At 28.8% G+C, this 20,508-nt stretch overlaps 2 protein-coding genes across 2 annotated transcripts; one reads left to right on the forward strand and one right to left on the reverse strand.

The window, feature by feature from the left end:
- Positions 1–1,613: 1,613 nt before the first annotated feature.
- Positions 1,614–6,433, reverse strand: LOC125842128 (probable phospholipid hydroperoxide glutathione peroxidase). Its single transcript, XM_049521337.1, has 6 exons — positions 6,090–6,433; positions 4,375–4,451; positions 4,219–4,280; positions 3,226–3,344; positions 2,976–3,143; positions 1,614–1,814 (listed from the first exon to the last, which is right to left on the reverse strand). The coding sequence occupies exons 1-6, from the start codon at positions 6,348–6,350 to the stop codon at positions 1,785–1,787; spliced, it is 717 nt and encodes a 238-aa protein (XP_049377294.1). The 5' UTR covers positions 6,351–6,433; the 3' UTR covers positions 1,614–1,784.
- A 12,648-nt stretch (positions 6,434–19,081) lies between these two features.
- On the forward strand, positions 19,082–19,996 carry LOC125842129 (tyramine N-feruloyltransferase 10/30-like). The gene has a single exon (XM_049521338.1). It carries the CDS (start codon positions 19,155–19,157, stop codon positions 19,839–19,841), a length of 687 nt encoding a protein of 228 aa, XP_049377295.1. The 5' UTR covers positions 19,082–19,154; the 3' UTR covers positions 19,842–19,996.
- The last annotated feature ends 512 nt before the right edge of the window (positions 19,997–20,508 follow it).

The raw sequence follows: 20,508 nt of genomic DNA on the forward strand, positions 1-20,508 counted from the left end.
TTTGGAAGAAGTTAACCTATAAAAGAATAAAATAATTAACCATGTTTAGAACAAAAAGAAGTTAAATCCAATTTTTATGATCAAAAGTTTTTTTTTTCCAATTAAAAATTGGGATACTTATGGTGAACTTTCATCTTCTTTTATATATATATATATATATATATAATATGATAGGGAAAAAGTTTACTCAAGTTTTTCATGGTAAATGTATTTAATTTGTTTTTTCTTTCTAATTTTGTAATAAGAAATTTAACGAGAGAAAACCCAAAATAGTCCCTCATCTTTGGGTTAAGACTCAAAGTCATCCTTGAGTTTTCACATGGAGCACTAATAGTCCATCATGTTTGCAATATTGGTGCACTTTTGGTCCTCCCCTAATCTTTTGCCTATTTTTTAACATTAATTTTGTTCATAATTTTATGTAAGGAATGTCTCATCGTCTTTTTATATATTTAGTAGAAATAATAACTCTATGTGAGAGAAGGTGAGAAGAAGAACACCTTATTTTGTTCAGTATAAATATTACTGCAACTAAACTAAGAACATTTTAATGTATGACATTGCAAGAAAAGAAAAATTTGTACTATTATACGTGAAATCGTCGTGATGAACGTCTCGACTTTACCTGCAATAAGATTTCTACTAAACAAAATAAGGTGTTTTTCTTCTCACAATCTCTCACATGGAGTTATTATTTCTACTAAATATATAAAATGACGATTAAACATTCCATACATTAATTATGAATAAAATCAATGTTAAAAAATAGACAATATTTTGAAGGAGGACCAAAAGTGCACCAATATTGCAAACATAAGGGACTATTAATGCTCCATGTGAAAATTCAAGGATGACTTTGAGTCTTAACCCAAAGACGAGAGACTATTTTGGTCCTTTCTCCAAAATTTAACTATAGTTAACTTTTTCTAATTAAAAGAAAAATAAGACGCTTAAAGTGATGTGGAGGGGATATTATTTTTCTAATTATAAATTAATTATTATATTTTCTACTGTCCAATAAAAAAATGTAAGATATTTACGTTGATACAGAAGGAAAATTATATTTCTTTAGCTCAAGTGATATCTTATATTTTCAGTTGTCTTAAAATAAGTACAATTAATTATTTATATAAATGAGATACTATTTTTTCTTAAATATAAGTTATATTTTATATTTTTAGTATTCTTAGAAAATAAGTAATATTAATTATTTTTTCATCTATGGATGATTGTGCTTTATTCTTTATGATATATAAGAACTTTGAGTAGCATTCTACGATGTATTTTTTAATCATATTGATATGCGAAAAATTGCAATTTATAGTACTTTTCATATAGTTTTTGAATATCTAAATCTTTTGTTTAAAATATTGAATTAATGTAATCTAATTTAATTTTGAAATCTCGTCAAATTAACTTTCGAAAAATGCAACATAACAATTAAAAGTGGACAGAGGTAGTAATATTTGTCATTTCACAAAATCAATGGATAAATGACACTATTCTTCCTATTTTATCCTTGAAGTATGCATTATACCATCGAAAAACTAAGTAATTAATTCATGTTCATTGGTCAAATAAATTAATTTATGTTAATTAATTGAAAACTTGACTTTAAGAGAACACTAAGTAAGAATATAATGATAAACTTACATAATTTCTTAAATGACGTGAAATCTAAAACGATGACAATTAAATAGCAACAGAGGGAATAACTGTTTAAAGAGAAGCTACTATATATATTTAGCTGAATTGCACAAATAGCCTTTTCTCATGAGCATTATTTAAGCTGCCAAAAGTTTCTGAATATCTTTCTGCAATAGATTAAAACAAAACATTACTTGGCAACAGCAGAAAACAACATAATCTATAGATGCAGTTGATTGAAAAAAATTAGAAATGCAGCTTTTCTTATTGTATGTCCTATGATAATTGTTTTCAACTAACAGTGACGTTTGAACTAACTTATGCACCTAAAATATTCTACCAGGTACTTGTTACTTCCCACCAGCATAGGTACCTCACCGAGGCTTAAACATATGACCAAAATACCAAGTGTAGTACCACACAAAGTGGAGTCTGGTGAAGGTAGAATGTACGCAGACCTTACTCTTACCTCAGAGGTAGAGAGGTTGTTTCTGATAGACCCTCAGCTCAAGGAAAGGCTTAAATAGATGAAAACTTTCCTAATACTTTCTTCTATCTGGACATTTCTAAGTGCACTCAAGAACTATGTTGTGTCAATAACAAACTCTAAAAGCATTTTCATGTTCGTTTTCCTTGTGTGAATCGGGGATTAACCAGAAGCGAGGTAGAGTTAATGCATTTTTGTTCCATCAAAGCTGTAAGCGCACTCATAGTGAAGTATTTAGATGCAAATCAGGTCAAAGGTTATGATCATTTTACCGGGCTACGAGGGAGAATTTGTGTGAAATAATAGTACTAGTTAAGGTTGGGAGGCAGAGTTTTACTATACACTGGGGGGTTAAGACAGACACCTGTAGGAAAAACATCTATTGACGTGAACCAATCATCGAAATCATATTTGGATTTATTTGGGTTGATTTAGGACCAAGGTCCGTTTTCATTTAAACTTGAAAACATGAAATTATTCGATGCATTGATTTGATACTATCAAAACCCCACTTTGTCGGACTACACTGGGTATGTTGTTGTTGATTGATTGATTTGATACTAAAATACTACGTCTCGCTCTTCACTCCTCTTTCTCCTATTATTATCCCCCTCTCTTTTTCTCCTTCTTCCTATTTACTTGAAATTACAAGTTTTATCAAAGTCGTTTCTAATTCTTCTTTATCCTTCTAATTCCCACCTATTCTTCCCGTCGAGTTATCAAAAAAAGCTATGACTTAGTGAGAGATCAATTATATCACAGCAGATTTAAAACCAATTATGGAGCTTCCATGACTTCAAATATTGTATATATACAAGAAATGAGGTAAAAGAGTGAGTACCTCGATTTGTAAAGGTGACGTCGTTGGTGGATACCTCTCAACAACTTTACCATTTTTGTCCACAAGAAACTTCTCAAAGTTCCACTTAACCAGATCACCTAAAAATCCTCCTGCACTTGATTTTAGGAACTGGTAAACTGGTGCCGTGTTTGGGCCATTCACGTCGACCTGTTTCATATCTTTATTAGTCCTTTGATTATACCAGTATGGCACTCCATCGACATTATATGCAGGGGAAGTAAATGCAAACCTTGTCAAAAATTGGGAATTCAGCTTTAAAACGTGTGCAAGCAAACTGTTTAATCTCCGGATTTGATCCTGGCTCTTGAGCCCCAAACTGATTACATGGAAAAGCAAGAATCTCAAGTCCTGCAGGGAATGTGATCAACTAAGTTGGAAGGATATGCATGGGATAAACTATATGTCAGTGCAAATTACAATGTTGAAATTGAACTTGTTAAAACAGTACATATTCAATAGTTTTGCAATAACAGAAATCGTTAAAAATTAATACGTATTTTAAGCCAGTGGTTCAATGAAAATATAACATGTACTTGCTAGTAAGATGTCCTATTATGGATGCTACTAGAGAGGCATCCGATGTCTCTTTGGTGACTCGAGTTAAAAACTGCAAGACCTATGAGATAGCAGTTAATAGGAGTTCTTTTGACTGGCTCATATACCTCACATTGTAGATACTATATAGCTCAATGAAACTATGCTTTTTATTCCATAAAGATTACAGCCGGATTAGTAATCATCAAATGTCACTGTTCCTCAAGCATTTACGAAGGGACATATACCATCAACTCAAGAGAGCATCTTAAGTAAGTGAAGTTGAAGTTGAAAGGCTACAAAAATGTAAAAGCATATTTGATCTATTCGTTGGTTACTAGAAAATAAAATCGGAAAAGGATCTATGATTCATCATGACATTATAGTTCGATTCGTTCAATTTCAGGTGATTGACTCCTTTTGTAATCAAATTCTATCACCGGGGGAAACTATTCTACAATTAGTAACAGGAATAGATTTTGAAAGCTATCATTATGCCATTCAATTTTCATGTAGTTGTTGTGCACATGTTAGTATTACTGGCTATCTTTCTTATGAGTAGAATAAAAATAAGCAGAAACCACAAATTATACATGTTCAGGAGAGGCATTGTCATTTCAAGAGAGTTACCAAATTTCCAGGCGTTTACAGAGATTCAACATATTGAATCCTAAAGCATGCAGCTCACCTTGATTTTTATACTTCTCATACACACGAGAGAGCTCTGTGTAATTTGAAGTCGTCAAGCCACTGAATCCAAAACCAGTTTCTCCAGTCATATCACTAAACTATGGTAAAGTTATCTGAATCTTAAACAATCAGTCAGAAATGGAGGAGAAAGTACCATCTGGAAGCAACGTTGACAATTAGAAGGACCTTTCCCTTAAATGTGCTAAGTGGAACATCTTTGCCATCAATATCCTGCATCAAGACATAAACATAAACATAAACAAGGAAACATATCCATTTTGCTTGGTTAAAGAATTTCAATCTGAATATCTTCAAACATTTTGCAAATAGTTGTTGGGATAGAAAACAAGTGTATAAATACGTGGTGATACTGGACAGGTTGCATAATTCAAAGTGTTCTCCCTCTCCCTCGTCTAGAAAAATACTATCTATTCCACCCCATCAATCTTTTTACAAATTTCTGTATCACCACCAGTTATCGGTCCCCCTCGCCATCTCCCAACTAATGTGAGCCCCAAATATTCTTATACAATCTCGACTACCTTGCATCCCTCATAAATGGGAGTTCATGTATGCCTGTGCACCTCTCTTGTGGCATTAACTCTGACTTTCTCACTAATGCACACTGCATATACAGCCTAAAATACAATGTGCACAAATCTATCTCGATCCGTCGATCGGGCTTGGAAAATATCAGTGTGTCATCTACAAATAGAAGGTGTGAAACTGATATCTTCTTCTCATGAAAAAACACTTACTCAAAATCCGGCTAGTAATGTCCTCGGATGGATTTGCTCCAATCACTTGATTAAGGCATTCAACAGAAAGAGAAAAACATCTCAGTGTATGACATTATTTCTGGTAATCCTAACAGTTCATACCAATTTCAAACAGGGAATATGTGCAGCCTAGAACCAGTGTTATCAAAAGCAAAAAAACTCTATCTGTTGGGGCTTTAAGCCCAAAGCGCAGGTAAAGCACGAGCTTCAATGAAAAAAGGCGCAAAGGGAGAAAAACTTATAAATATATATGTTTAGTCCAAGACTAATAATTTTAAACATGAATGACAAATATATGAAACAAAAAAATTGAAACTTTCTTATGATAAAATGGCATTTGTTTAGTGTTGCCGCCTCTTCAGAAGAGGCTCATTAGCAAGGAAAAGTATGCCTTAGAAAGTTGATGACGACACTAAAGCACACATTTAGCGAGGCGAAGCGCTCAACACGTTTTGAGCCTAGCTTCACGGCTTAAGCGCGCTTTAAGCGAGCCTTTGATAACACTACCTAGATATCTTTGAGGTTTATTTTCTTCAACTATTTTCACTATGGAAATTCACACACATCAAGTAAACATAATCATTAATATAATCGCTTTAAATAGGATGCTAGATTCAACTTAGATTCAATCAATACCGTCAATCAAACACAATATAAATTTTATCCCAAACTTAATCCAGGAATATCTCACCTTGTCCCGCATAGCAAACGACACCCTCAATGTCGGACAAAAATAACACTACAATCCTGGGATAAGTTATCCCGCCATTTTATCCCAACAAAACATGTGATAAACTCATCCTAAAATTAATCTCGACATTAGTTATCCCTCCTAGCAAGGGGAACAGGTCCCTCTATGTGGAATAACACTATAATCCCGGGATAAATTATTCCGCGATTTTATCGCATCCCAACCAAACATGAAACAAACTCACCCTAAAATTAATCTCGAAATTAGTAATTCCTTATCCCTCATACCAAACGAGTCCAAACAAAAAAAAAAACATCCAGCTCCACCAAAAAACTGCAACTTTAACATATTTATAGTCTCTAAATATATCTAAAAAATTGAGATAAAAAATATAAACACCTTAACAGTGAAGTCGTAAATAGTCTTCTCAGTAGCAGCTCTAGCATAGATGGTATTGCCCATATTCTTAGATTTCAATGAAGACCCAAATGATTTAGCTGTTAATAAAGATAACCCATTTTGGAAAAATGAAGATTTGGAAGAACTACAAGTGGGTTTGTAGGAAGAAGAAGAAGAAGAGTTGCAGTAAAGATTCAGTTTTGGTTGAGAAAAAAAGGTACAAATTGGTGAAAAAACTGAAGAAGAAGATAAAGAAGCCATTTGGGTGTTTGGATTTCAGATTTACAAAACCTAAATTTGAAGAACAACAGTGAATTTGGTGACTATGAATTCTTCAAGAAATGATACTCCCTCCGTCCCATTTTATGTGGCAACATTTCCTTTTTGGTCAGTCCCAAAAAGAATGTCACATTTTCTTATATGGCAAGTTTATAAAAGTACAATTCCTCTTTTATCCTTGTTGGTCCCACTTAATCTTAAAATAATACTCCAATACATTTATGAGGAGAGAGAAAAAAAGTCTACTTTTTAAAGGGCAATTTGGTAAACATTTCAAAGTCTTCATTTATTTCTTAAACTCCGTGCCCGGTCAAATGTTGCCACATAAAATGGGACGGAGGGAGTACTAATTTTTGGTTAATTTAATTCATGAAAGTGGAATGTAATGATCCACGTGGTTGGTTTATGATATTATGATATTAGAGTCTCATTAATACGAAGGTTCGTGATATTATGATATTAGAGTCTGATTAAAACGAAATAAGTATTATACATTTCTAATCAAATATTTTGGGTTTGAATGCTTTGGTACGAATTCACTTTTGTTCTCTCATTATGGGATTTCGGGTTTCAATTCACCTTTCGTCACTTGTGTTTTCTCAATATGAGATTTTTTAATCCAAAATTTAAATTTAATTGAGGTTCAATAGAGATATTAAATTAGGGTGAAAAACAAGAAAATATTAAATAGCCCCAGTTTGGAGAATCACGTGGTTCGTTACTTACCATCTCTTTTTTTTTAAAGAAAATATAAAAAAAATTCACAAGCCTTTCTTTTCTTATTTCACATTTTTTTGAAAAAAAAAATAATTTTTAGAGATAACAATTATTTAGCTGGTGTTTATATATAAATTTTCAAATATTTTTGAAAAATCAGATAAAGTAAAGTATGAATTGAAGTTTTAAAATATGTTTGGGCCATATGTTCAGAAAATGTATTTCATTTTTTTGTTTTGTTTTGAAAAACAATAAAATAGGTAACGTCATAACTCATAAGTTTGACATAAAATTATTATTTTATGATGTATTATCCTAAAATTATAATATAATTATTTTAATACAAACTAGTTTTACCACAATTACTAGCTACTGCAATTTGTCAAATTACAATTAGTTACCAAGACCTATTAGTAAAAAAAATAATGGGTAAATTACATAAATTCCATAGTTTTAATATGAAATTACAATCTAGCCCTAATAAGTTTCTAATTACATTAATCCCTTAAAAATTAAAAAAAGGGATACAATAATTGAAGTTCAAATACATTAATATGTAGCTCGGATATATTAATACATAGCTCGGATACATAATATGTAGCTCGGATACATTAATATATAGCTAAGATACATTAAATACTGGTTCGGATACATTAATATGCAGCTCGGATAGAAATAAGGAATTTTGGAGATTTTTAAAAGTAATAAGGGATAATGGAAATAAGTGAAACAAAAAGTGTGTATTTCTATAATTTGCGCAAAAATAATAGCAACGATAATAACACACGATTTTATCATCCAACTATTAAAAATGATTTTGTTCATCAGGTCCAATTCCTATTCCATTTATAAAGTTTCTTGGGCTTGACTTTCGTCCATATTGGCCCAATATAACAAGGACTAATTACTTGAGTGGATCCCTTTTAAAAAATAATTACATATTTTAAATATACTCTTTAATTATTACCATTTATAACAATATATAATAATACTATGTATTTTATTAAATTGTCTCTCTCGCTCTTTTTTTTCTCTCTTTCGCTCTTTTTTTTCTCTCTCTGGCGCACTCTTTCTTCCTTTCTTTCTCTCTACACACTTTTTATGAGCTCCTTTTCGATCTCTCAAAATAAAGAGAAGCAACTAAGTAAAATAAGTTGTGGTGAAACCGCCAACATCTTTAGTTTGGTTTCTCTTTGACCCTAATGATTCAATATTACCAGATATTATGGAGTATGCAAAATGTGGCAAACGAAAGAGCATCTTATCCGTAAATGGAATAAAATTTGTATCAATAATGAATTAAACAAGTAATTTAATCGTAACAAATCAACCAATAAACTGTAAAATGAATTAAACTTGTATTAAAAATGTATTACAAAAATATTAAAGTTGAATTGAAAGAGAGAATTAATCATGAATAAAAACACGTAACTAATGAAAGACGTTGATCTATAGAGTGAATTAAACTTGTATCAATAATGAATTAAACAAGTAATTCCATAGTAACAAAATCAACCAATAAACTGCAAAATGAATTAAATTTGCATTAAAAGTGTATTACACATTTTTAAAATTGAATTAGAAGAGAGAATTAAGAATGATTGAAAAGTGTAAGTAACGAAAGACAAGACAATGATCTATAGACTGAATTAAACTTGTATTATTCATGAATAAAACAAGTATTATATTTGTCTTATAAATTATTTTGGTTTGTATCACTAAGAACATGAGTGAGTGATGTTTGCAATATGTATTAAAAATGTAGTGTGCATGTATTATAAATGTATTATAAGTGTGTTACCTAAATCATTTGGTTGGTATCACTAAGAAGAGAGTGAAGTTTGCAAGATGTATTACTATATATAAATGTACTAGTGAATTTGGCCGCCCTTTGCGCGTTTATAATTTATTTTACTTATTTTATAAAATAGTCATTTTCTAATATTTCAATCATAAATTAATATTTAAGAGATTGATTTTTATATTAAAAAAATTCTTTGAGAAAAGATGGTCTAAGCACACAAGTTTATCAACTCTTTAATTTTAAGAACGTTGATTTTAAGAAGGATTTGTGGTTGCGTACCGATCCTAGTATCTGCCAAACATGAGAGTAAAGTTCATGTCAAAGACAATTTACAATACTTAAAATTTCAAAAACTAAAATAAAAGGTCAAATCAAAACATAATTTCATAAGTAAAAAAAATAAAAATACATCAGCAAAATAATAGTGAAAACCTACGGAAAAAAAATGTCAAAATCATATTATATTAAAGAATTTTATATAATCAAATTATAATGAAAAATCAAACAAAATTTTCACATAAAAACATGATTTATAATCGTATACATGTATTTCATTTTTCAACTATGACATTACGACATCATTCCTGCAAAATTTAACATTAATGTTCAAGATTCACTAACAATTATCTTAAAGGATATGTGCAAGACAATATTTCATAAAGTATAATTTAAAATATAATTTAACATATATTTTATTAAAACATATAATTTAAAATATAATTTAACATATATTTTATTAAAATATAATTTATTTTTTTAATTAATTTGAAAAAATTAATTTGAGGCAAAATAAAATTGATATTGTCACTACAACTATGTATACTTAATATTTTAACATATCATTTAGCTAGAGATATTTTTTTTTGATAAAAATAACAAATAATACTAATAAAGAAAAATATATATGTGATGAAACTTTGACCTTGTTCATCCTTAACAAAATTGTGTTGTCATTATCATTAAAGAACTATGAAGATTTTTTCCTTTGAAATTATTTTGATAAAGTTTCGTTTTAAAATCATCAAAGAACTTTTTTTTTTCTATCGGTATTTTTTTAATTTTTCAATGAAGCATCATCAATAATTTATCCAAAAAAATTCTTATACGTCTTTAGTACTAAAATAAAATTAAAAAATTATTAATTTTAATGAGTCTTTATTTTTGTATAATAGGATTCATATATAATCAAGGATATGAAGACAACCACTTAATAGAGGAAATATGATATTAATTTTAATTTTCTTCATGTTTCACTTGCAATGTCTACGTCCTAAGTATAATCGGATAAATATATTTTTATCGTCGACAACTTCTTTAAATAAATATTTTTTTTGCCAATTCACTCAATTTCATATTTTTAATTATAAATATTATAAATATAAAATTTTAGTATTTAGATAATCTACCCTTTACTTCTTCTTTTTTTTGTACTTTTTGGATTTCCTCATTTTTATTATTAAGAAATTAGAAAATGTAAAATAAATAAACAAAAAAATAAGTAAGGAAAAAGAGGGAAATGTAAAAAATGAAAAAGAGAAAAAGACACCAATTAAAAATCTTTGACAGGTAAGCAAAAAAGAAATTAAAAGTAGTTTTTATTTTTTTACTTTTTTGGCCCTCTAATTTTTCTCTTTCTCATTTCTTTTGTCCTCCATTGACAGGTAAGCAGACAAAATGTATGTAACTCCTTTAATTTTTCTCTTTTTTATTTTCTTATCTTTTGTCCTTCTCCTCCTAACTTGTCATTAAAATAAACTCTTCATCTTCTTCTTCTACTAATTTTGCTTATCATAAGTTGGGAATACATTTATAAAATATAATACCGTATATGTGATTACATTCACAAATTTACGTAGTTTACATTCTATATATCTCATATAATTAAATACATAAAGTTATGCAGTTTACATTCAAACATTTTCATTTCACTTTTCTAAAGTGTCATCCACTTTTTCGAAATAATAAAGAGAAGAGAAATTTTAAACAAAAAAGATAAGATAATACAAATTAAAACGTTTTGACATACTATGCAAGAAAAAAGAATTTTTTTTAAAATTTGACTTTATAATAATTCTAGATATAAATTGAAACATATTTTCTCATATAATTAAATATACGGATTAATGCAATTTATATTTGGAGTATCTCTCTCACCTTTTTGTGTAGTCGCTTTTTTTTTTTTGTTTTTATAGGATCCCAATTTTGAATCATAAATTGTTGCTTATAGAACCTGAAAAACAATAAAATATATGTTAGTGTATGTTTGTGAAATCAATACAAATAATAACATAAAAGTATGAACAAACGAAGCATAAAAAAGATATGAGAACTGAGAAGGAAATTGCAGTAGGAAAAAATATAAATGTTTAATAAGAAAAATGAAAATTGAAAAAGGGAGAAGATGAAAGTCATGCAAAAGTAAAGTAAAAATAAGCTTTCAGCAAATGAGGTAGTTTTTATGGATTTAGAATAATATTAAATGTGTAAATAAATGGTAAGAAATTTAATTTGAATATGACTTTTAATATGGCAACATTTGTGGAAGACGTTTTTAAACTTTTAATATGGCAACGTTTGTAGAAGACGTTTTTAAACAGCAGTAATGAAAACGACACTTACATTAATCTGTCATATTTAATATATTTTTGTAATTTATAATTTTTTTAAATTAAAAAATGGAAAGAAAATCCAAAAATTTGAGAAAATGAATAAATCCATTTCCTGATCAATGAGGCATGCCACATCAGCGGGCTCATGATCCTCCTTTATATAAATATATAGATTGTTCATGAATAAAATTTATATTAAATGTGTCTTATAATTATTTTGATTTGTATCACTAAGAAAATGAGTGATGGTTGCAATATGTATTTAAAAATGTATTGTGCTTGTCTTATAATTGTATTATTAGTGTGTTACCTAAATTATTCTTGTTGGCATTTGTAAGAAAGGAGTGAAGCATGCAATATGTATTATAAATGTATTATTCAAGAATAAAACATCTATTATATATTTATATGTGTCTTACAAATTATTTTTGGTTTGTATCACTAAGAACATGAGTGATGTTTGCAATATGTATTAAAAATGTATTGTGCATGTATTATAAATGTATTATAAGTGTGTTACCTAAATTATTTTAGTTGATATCATTAAAAAGGGAGTGAAGTTTGCAATATGTATTATAAATGTATTCTTCACGATTTTAATACAATTATGAAACATACCTAATACAACTTTAATACAAAATGTGATATAGTTACGTAAACTTCATCCTTTTTGAGCTTCAATCTACTATTTCTCCTAAAATCAATTCTAAACTTAACAAAACCCTCTTAAAATTGAGATATAAACTCCAAATGATATTTTCAATTATTTGTAGGAACAACCTATCCAAACTAATCACAAATGAAAGAGCAGTCAATGATTCGTAGACTGAATAAAACTTGTATCAATAATTAATTAGATAAGTAATCTAATCGTAACAACTTAACAAACTGCCAAATGAATTAAACTTGAATTAAAAATATATTACACACATATTAGAATTGAATTAGAAGCGAATTAAACATGAATACCAAATGTAGAAAACGAAATAGCATTTTGTGATCTGTAAACTGAATAAAACTTGTATCAATAATGAATTAAACAAGTAATTCAATCGTAACAAATCAACCAATAAACTACAGAATGAATTAACTTGTATTACACAAATATTAAAGTTGAATTAGAAGAGAGAGTTAAGTATGAATAAAAATTGTAACTAATGAAATCCCAGACAATGATCTATAGAGTGAATTAAACTTATATCAATAATGAATTAAATAAGTAATCTAAGAGTAACAAATAACAAACTACAAAATGAATTAAATTTGCATTATAAGTGTATTACACAATATTAAAATTGTATTAGAAGAGAAAATTAAGAAAAAATGAGAAGCGTAACTAACGAAAGATAAGACAATAATCTATAGACTAAATTAAACTTGTATTATTCATGAATAAAATGTACTGTTTATTATTTTAATACAATTTTAATACATATCTAATACAACTTTAATACAATTGTGATACAGTTCCATAAAATTAACCTTTTTTGAGTTTCAATCTAATATTTCTCCTAAAATCAATTATAAACTTAACCAAATCCACTTAAATTGAGATATAAACTCCAAACGATATTTTCAATTATTTGTAGGAACAATCTATCAAAATTAATCACAAATTCGTAAAATTCAAATAATGAATTTAAAATTTGAAGCTTTATAATAACCATAATGGTGAGCTCTTGCTGCTTTAATTTTAGAGATTTGAAATTTTTGCTTGAAAATATAATTTTGTGCAATTTTTGATTTTTCTGTGTCTCTTCTCGTCGTGTTTTTGGATAAAAATAATAAAATATTGGCAAATATTGATTTGATGATACTTATTTAAATGAAAATTTTAAAGAAGAGGAAGAAGAATAAAAAGGAGAAGAAAAAGAGGAAGATAAAGTGACACAGAAAGAGACGAAAAAGAAGAAGAGAAGTAAGAGAAAAAAGTGCAGAGAAAGAGGCAAGCAAACATAGACTGTACAATTTTTTTAATTCCAAAAAATTGTTATACTTAGTTAGAAAAATTATATATTGTCATAGATGGTAAATAATTTTTTAATGTAGCATATTTATGTGATTTTCCCATATAAACAACCAGTCCTCCTCTAATGGGCAATGGCCCAAGTATGTTGTTTTGGTGTAATCAGATAAACAAATCAAAAATAGAAGGAATAGTCCAAAGTAAATTATTAAAGAAATATGATATATACTCATACGTCCTAAAAATTATTTAAAAATATTCACAAATTTGTGATATTCTACACGACCTAGAGGTTAGTTACTTAACATAACTTTTCGCCTAAGTGAAAAGTTGGTTGTCTAACATTTTCCAACAATAAGAGCAATAAGTAAAGAACATAATGTTTTACGTAAAAAAAACCCAATCAAAAGGTGTAAAAACCACGACTTGTACCCCTACAAGATTTAACTTCAACTTCACAAAATCACTAAGCCTCAACTATTTAAGATTTTCTATAACCTAAGAAATTAACGCTAATTCCTAAACATCAACAATCAATCAAATGATCAAACTTACTTCAAGTTATGAATTCAAATTACAACTCTTGCAATCTTAAGAACTAACTCTAATTCCTAAACTTCAACATAAATCTCCTAANTTTTATATGATGATTTCATTATTATTTTTTATTGAATATTTTTGTGTCATCAGTCATATTTTTATTTTTTTAAGAAACACCTTAGATAATTGTATTTTAGTTGGACCAAAGAAATATTTGGATCACAAGTTAAATTATATGTTTGTATGCAAACTTTACCGAAAAAATCCAAAAATCTGAAAAAACTCGAGGTTTATTAGTTTGGTTTGATTTATAAATTAAAAAATTCGACACAACGGTTTGGTTTGGTTTGGTATTTGAAAAACCCGAACCAACCCGAGGTTGAAAAATCCGAAAAAATCTGAATTTTATTAATTTGGTTTGGTTTATAAATTTAAAATTTTTGCACAGATGGTTTGATTTGATAGTTGAAAAACTCGAACCAACCCGGTCATGTACACCCCTATGTCCAACTATTAAAAATGATTTTTGTTCATCAGGTCCAATTCCTACTCCATTTATGAAGTTTCTTGGGCTTGACTAATGTCCATATTGGCCCAATATAACAACCAGTCTTCCTCTAATGGGCAATGGCCCAAGTATGTTGTTTTGGTGTTAACAGACAAACAAATCAAAAACAGAAGGAATAGTCCAAAGTAAATTATTAAAGAAATATGATATATACTCATACGTTCTAAAAAATATTCACAAATTTGTGATATTCTACACGACCTAGAGGTTAGTTACTTAACATAACTTTTCGCCTAAGTGAAAAGTTGGTTGTCTAACATTTTCCAACAATAAGAGCAATAAGTAAAGAACATAATGTTTTACGTAAAAAAAACCCAATCAAAAGGTGTAAAAACCACGACTTGTACCCCTACAAGATTTAACTTCAACTTCACAAAATCACTAAGCCTCAACTATTTAAGATTTTCTATAACCTAAGAAATTAACGCTAATTCCTAAACATCAACAATCAATCAAATGATCAAACTTACTTCAAGTTATGAATTCAAATTACAACTCTTGCAATCTTAAGAACTAACTCTAATTCCTAAACTTCAACATAAATCTCCTAAGGTATGTGTTCCCAAGTCTTTGAGTTATCTTAACTTGAAGACAAATCTTCTAATTCAATTTATAACTCACTGAACTAAGTTTACATCAACATTACAACTCAATGAAGATCTTTTAATGCATAAGCCCAAGACCTGATTTTTTAATGTGTTCTTTTAATCTTCTGGTAACACTTGCGATGTCAAATTTTCAATTGTTCTTTTTGATATGTAAGTGCAGATATATTCTACACGACTTCACGTCTATAGTTCTATTTAAGCAAAACTCTTCAAATGGATGTTCTTTACTTCAAATTCCACATTGACTCGAACTTTCTTGACTTAGAGTTCCACTTCAAGTGAGACTCCTTCAATTCAAACTTCAACTCTTCAATTCAAAACATCTTTGTCTCCTCACGTTTATTAGAAATTATCATTATCCATTTCTTAATTTCTTCACACTTGTCTTTTATGATCTTGCTACAAATTCAGCCCCTTCAGACAGTGCACCGTTGAACCAGCTTGACTTACCCGTTTCATGTCACTTCATCAACCACAAAACTGCGGAGAACCCAACAATTTATATTATCATTTTATAATGAACTTGCTTGGTGATATAAATTAAACCATATATAAATTATAAGTTCCAAACTGCGTATTAACGATTTCACATATCAATGTAGGATATACTAAAAAAAATCCAACTCAAAGAGAAGCATCCAATTTTTATATTTACATTACTTTAATTAACAAATTCTATGAAACAATACTATTACATAAGTTGAATACGTGTCTTTGTGGTGGTTTTTCAAGCTTGCCAAGTTGGTAGTAATAAATGATGGGAATTTTTATAAAATATAAACGTTTAGGGTAAGTGATTACTTAATAGTAGGTCATACGTGTTTCTTCCCAAGTTTAATTGGCCAGCATGTCGAATATTGTAATTATTAAAATAATAAGATGATTTTGGTAAAGTTGGTAAGTTGTTAAGTTTGACTATTTTACCAAATTGAGTAGAAAAAGTCAATGAAAGTTTGAGGTGTGTATCACAACTTGCAAGATGTTTGTTTGGTAATATTTGCCCAAACATAGAGACAAGTACACGGAGCGAAGCTACGTATGATCTAGGGGTTTATTTAATTTAATTTTATATATGATTTCAAAATTTAAAATTCCTTTTCTTAGTTATAAATATACATATGTTAGATACATATACACAATTATCTAGCAAATATACAAATATGATTCACCTCTCTTTTCTTTGTCCCTTCTCTTGCTCGCTTCTCTCCTCCCTTTTTCGATCTTGCTTGTCTCTTTTCTTCTTTTAACATGTAATTACAAATCATAATTAAGCAAACTATAGTTATAGATCTCTAATTAAACCTAAACATATATAGTCATTTTTAAAAGTTCTCTTTTTGTTAATTCAATCTATTTACAATAAAAAATTAAAAAATTGACTCTCAAAATTTAAATCGTACCATATAAATAGGAAAAAGAAAAGTGACTAATCACGATATTATTATTTTTATTACTATAAAAGTTTAATATTGGATCGAGATAGAATCAAAATTTCTACGACATTAAAAATGAGATTTCCTATAGTATTATTAGTAGATATTGTAATGAAAATACCATGCTCATCAAACATTGCTTGGACCATATCAATATGATATTTATTTAATATATTAGACGTGCAAGTCACCTTCTAGTTGATGACTTGTAGTGATAGGTAGGTAATTAATTTATACTTATATTATGTAAAAGTCATTGAAAAATAAGGAATTTTGTTATCAGTACATTTATATTTTTGGATTTCAAACTTAAAATTTCTAGTTAATTAATAATAATCGAGGCGAAGCAGAAAGTCCTGTATAAGTTCAATTATACTTAATTATTAACCCTTAGTTTCGCTATTTTAAAATTTAAAATCTATAAAATTAATTTAAATTTTGATTTCGCCTATCCATAAAACAAAGATGTTATCCATTCCACCAACTTTGATGGTTGCAGGTTGAATTTTTTATACCATTAGTCAATTATAGTGTTAGGTAGGTACGTGGTAGGTTGGATTGTTTGACCATTTTCTCACATTAGAAGAAAATGTCTCACGACTATTTTTTTTTTTGATATTCACGTTAGAATTTGAATATATTCGGATTCACACTAAGGGTAAAACGCTCAAGACGACTTCGTACCCAAGGTCACACAACTACTTGTCTCTTGTTAACTCTATGAATAACTTATACACTATGATGAAGGATAACTTATATATACTCTATAAAGTTTGCACGATTGGAGTTCATTAACGAATTGTATTTAGTGGCGTACATAAGATTTTTTGTAAATAATTTGTGCTAGTTATTACAATTCTTGTATGTCACTTTGGTGGTGTTATTATTGAGGTTCCAAGTAGATATTTATTTTGAACTATTTTCACTTAATATACAAATTTTTATATATTTGTAACTTTAAAGAAGAAACTATTATGTATCAGTGTTTTTTTCTTTTTTTGGGGTGGTGATCGATGATGATGGTTGTAAAAAGTATAGTGTCCGATAACACTCTTTGTAAAAAAATCCGACAGATTGTCTTTACAAAAACTGCTAAATAAATTTAGTAACTAGAAAAACAGAAAATAATTTTGCCTAATCTCAACTTTAAAATATTTTTAATACTATTAAATACCACATGCCAAGTCAATCAACTAGTTTATCAACTCTCTGCCTCATTTTTTTATATTTCTGTTTGATATTTAATAAATTAACAAATAAAATACAAAATAGCTTTATGATTTCCCCACAAAAAAAATAATTAAAAGGAGAACTATTATATGTTCCCTTTCAAAACAAACTTATTTAATAGGAAAGTATGATGAGCCAGCAAAGTACGTGGTCATGGTACTCACTACTCACCTTTCACCAACTCAACAAAATTCAACTATCTCTTGTGTGTTTGGCACGAAGGAAAATATTTTTCACATTTTTTTTATAGAAAAATATGTGAGTTTATTATTACGTAATCTAGAAAAATATTACGTGGACATGATGAGATAGGGAATGGGGGGTTTAGAGGTGGGATGATCAAAAGATAGCAAGCAGACAATAAACTTGAAATGTTACTTATAGAATCTGTTTTTTCTATTTTTATTAAAGAAATTATTTTCTACATTTACGAGTGTAGACATTGAAATTTTGTGGGACTCTACAAGATGGGTTCAATTCGAATGGGGTTTAGAGGTGGGATGATCAAAAGATAGCAAGCAGACAATGAACTTGAAATGTTACTTATAGAACCTGTTTTTTCTATTTTTATTAAAGAAATTATTTTCCACATTTACGAGTGTAGACATTGAAATTTTGCGGGACTCTACAAGATGGGTTCAATTCGAATGGGGAGTTTAGAAGGTGTATTCAGTTTCAATTAGATTTCTTGGAGGCTACTCAACCCTAAATCCTAGTTCATGTCATGCCTATATAAAGGGTACTAAATTTCCTTAAAAGGCATCTCGATATATTCTACAAAAGTCATGAAATATTCATATAGAGGTCAAATCTAAATCATCGTAGTTCGAGAAATACACCACTAACGGCCCTCGAATCATGAATAAATCTTATGAGAGAAAAATCAAGGAAGGAACAAAATTATTCCTGCACTATTATCAATAAAAAATTCATATTTCTTTAGATTTTATTTGTGTGATTTATTTATTTTCTATATATTTAAAATTTATTGTAAACAACGAGAAACTCATTTTCCAAAATATTTTAACTAACAAAACATAAAAAACTATAAAACATCATCCTCCATACCAAACACACACTAACTTGCACATCATGAATAGTTGAATACGCCTCATAATTTTAATTTAATATACTTTTCCACCAACAACCACACAAAAAATAACAAATAAACAAAACAAAACACAACACAAAATTTTCAACTATAAATAACCATATTCATTCAAACATATCTCATCATAACCAAAAACAAAAACACTTCAATCTTTTTTCTTCATCCATCCATCCATCCATCTATTATTATTATATATCATCATGGCTACAATTGAAAACCCCCTCACAATTACTGAAAAAGTTTATGTTAGAGTTAGACTTGCAAATGAAAATGATATACATCATATATACAAACTTTTTTACCAAATTCATGAATATCATAATTACACTCATCTTTACAAAGCTACTGAATCTTCCCTTTGTGACCTTTTATTCAATAAAACAAACCCTAGTCCTTTATTTTATGGTCCTTCAATACTTCTACTTGAAGTATCGCCAACGCCTTTTTCAGATATTGATAGTAAAGACGAAAAATTTAAGCCTGTCCTAAAAAAATTTGACCTAAGGGCAAATGTTGTAGACAAAGAAGCCGATGAATTCAAGTCCAATTCGATCAATGATGATGATAAAAACAACGTTTTTATTGCTGGATATTCATTTTTTTACGCGAATTATTCGTGTTTTTATGATAAGGCTGGGATTTATTTTGAGAGTCTTTATTTTAGGGAAAGTTATAGGAAATTGGGCATGGGAAGATTGTTGTTTGGGACAGTTGCATCAATTGCTGCAAATAATGGATTTTCATCAGTTGAGGGAATTGTGGCAGTTTGGAATAAAAAATCATATGATTTTTATGTTGATATGGGGGTTGAAATATTTGAAGAATTTAGGTATGGGAAAATGGTTGGTGATGCTTTACAAAAATATGCTGACCCTAAGGAGATTTGATCATGAAAATATTTAAATTTATTTTGCAGTTTTTTTTTTTTTTTTTTCTCATTTTGTAAAAGCAATATTTATTACTACTATATGTGTATTGATTTGTGTTTGGAAATGTTGGATGAATTAAACATGTTTTTTTTTCCTGGTTTAATTTCCTATATGGTGTTTGGTATCTATATTGAAGTTCGACTATATTCAGATTCGCGCCGGAAGTCAAAGTTCCACATTGGGGTAAAACGCTTCCTAACAAAGGTGGTTTCGTACATGTTGGATGAATAAACATGTTTCTTTTTTCCTGGTTTAATTTCCTAGCTGGTGTTCGATATTGAAGTTTGACTATATTCAGATCCGCACCGGAAATTGAAGTCCTACATTGGGTAAAACACTTTCTAACAAAGGAGGTTTCGTATTCGGGGGACTCGAACCCAAAACGTTTGGTTAAGGATGAAAGAGTACTTAGCACTACACCACAAACATTTGTTAATACTATCATCATAGGGATACTCTATCCAGTCTATTTACGTGTCATGTTTTTTTTTATGCTTCATAAAAAAGTAGTATAAATTATAAAGTGTAACTTGATGTAAGGTCTAAGTACATTTTATCCTCCTAAGATCTAATATTATGGGATTGTATTGAGTATGTTATTGTTGTTATCTTTATTTAATCTTGA

Source organism: Solanum stenotomum, chromosome 10, assembly GCF_019186545.1.
Source record: "Solanum stenotomum isolate F172 chromosome 10, ASM1918654v1, whole genome shotgun sequence".
Classification (NCBI taxonomy): domain Eukaryota; kingdom Viridiplantae; phylum Streptophyta; class Magnoliopsida; order Solanales; family Solanaceae; genus Solanum; species Solanum stenotomum.

Excerpts from the sequence above, each read along its gene's own strand:
- LOC125842128 (XM_049521337.1), bottom strand. The coding sequence starts at position 6,350 with ATGGCTTCTTTATCTTCTTCTTCAGTTTTTTCACCAATTTGTACCTTT. Across the intron at positions 4,452-6,089 it reads TTTACGACTTCACTGTTAAG|GATATTGATGGCAAAGATGT; the intron begins GTGTTTATATTT and ends GTCTTGATGCAG. Across the intron at positions 1,815-2,975 it reads CGTCACCTTTACAAATCGAG|AAAGATATTCAGAAACTTTT; the intron begins GTACTCACTCTT and ends AATCTATTGCAG.
- LOC125842129 (XM_049521338.1), top strand. The coding sequence starts at position 19,155 with ATGGCTACAATTGAAAACCCCCTCACAATTACTGAAAAAGTTTATGTT.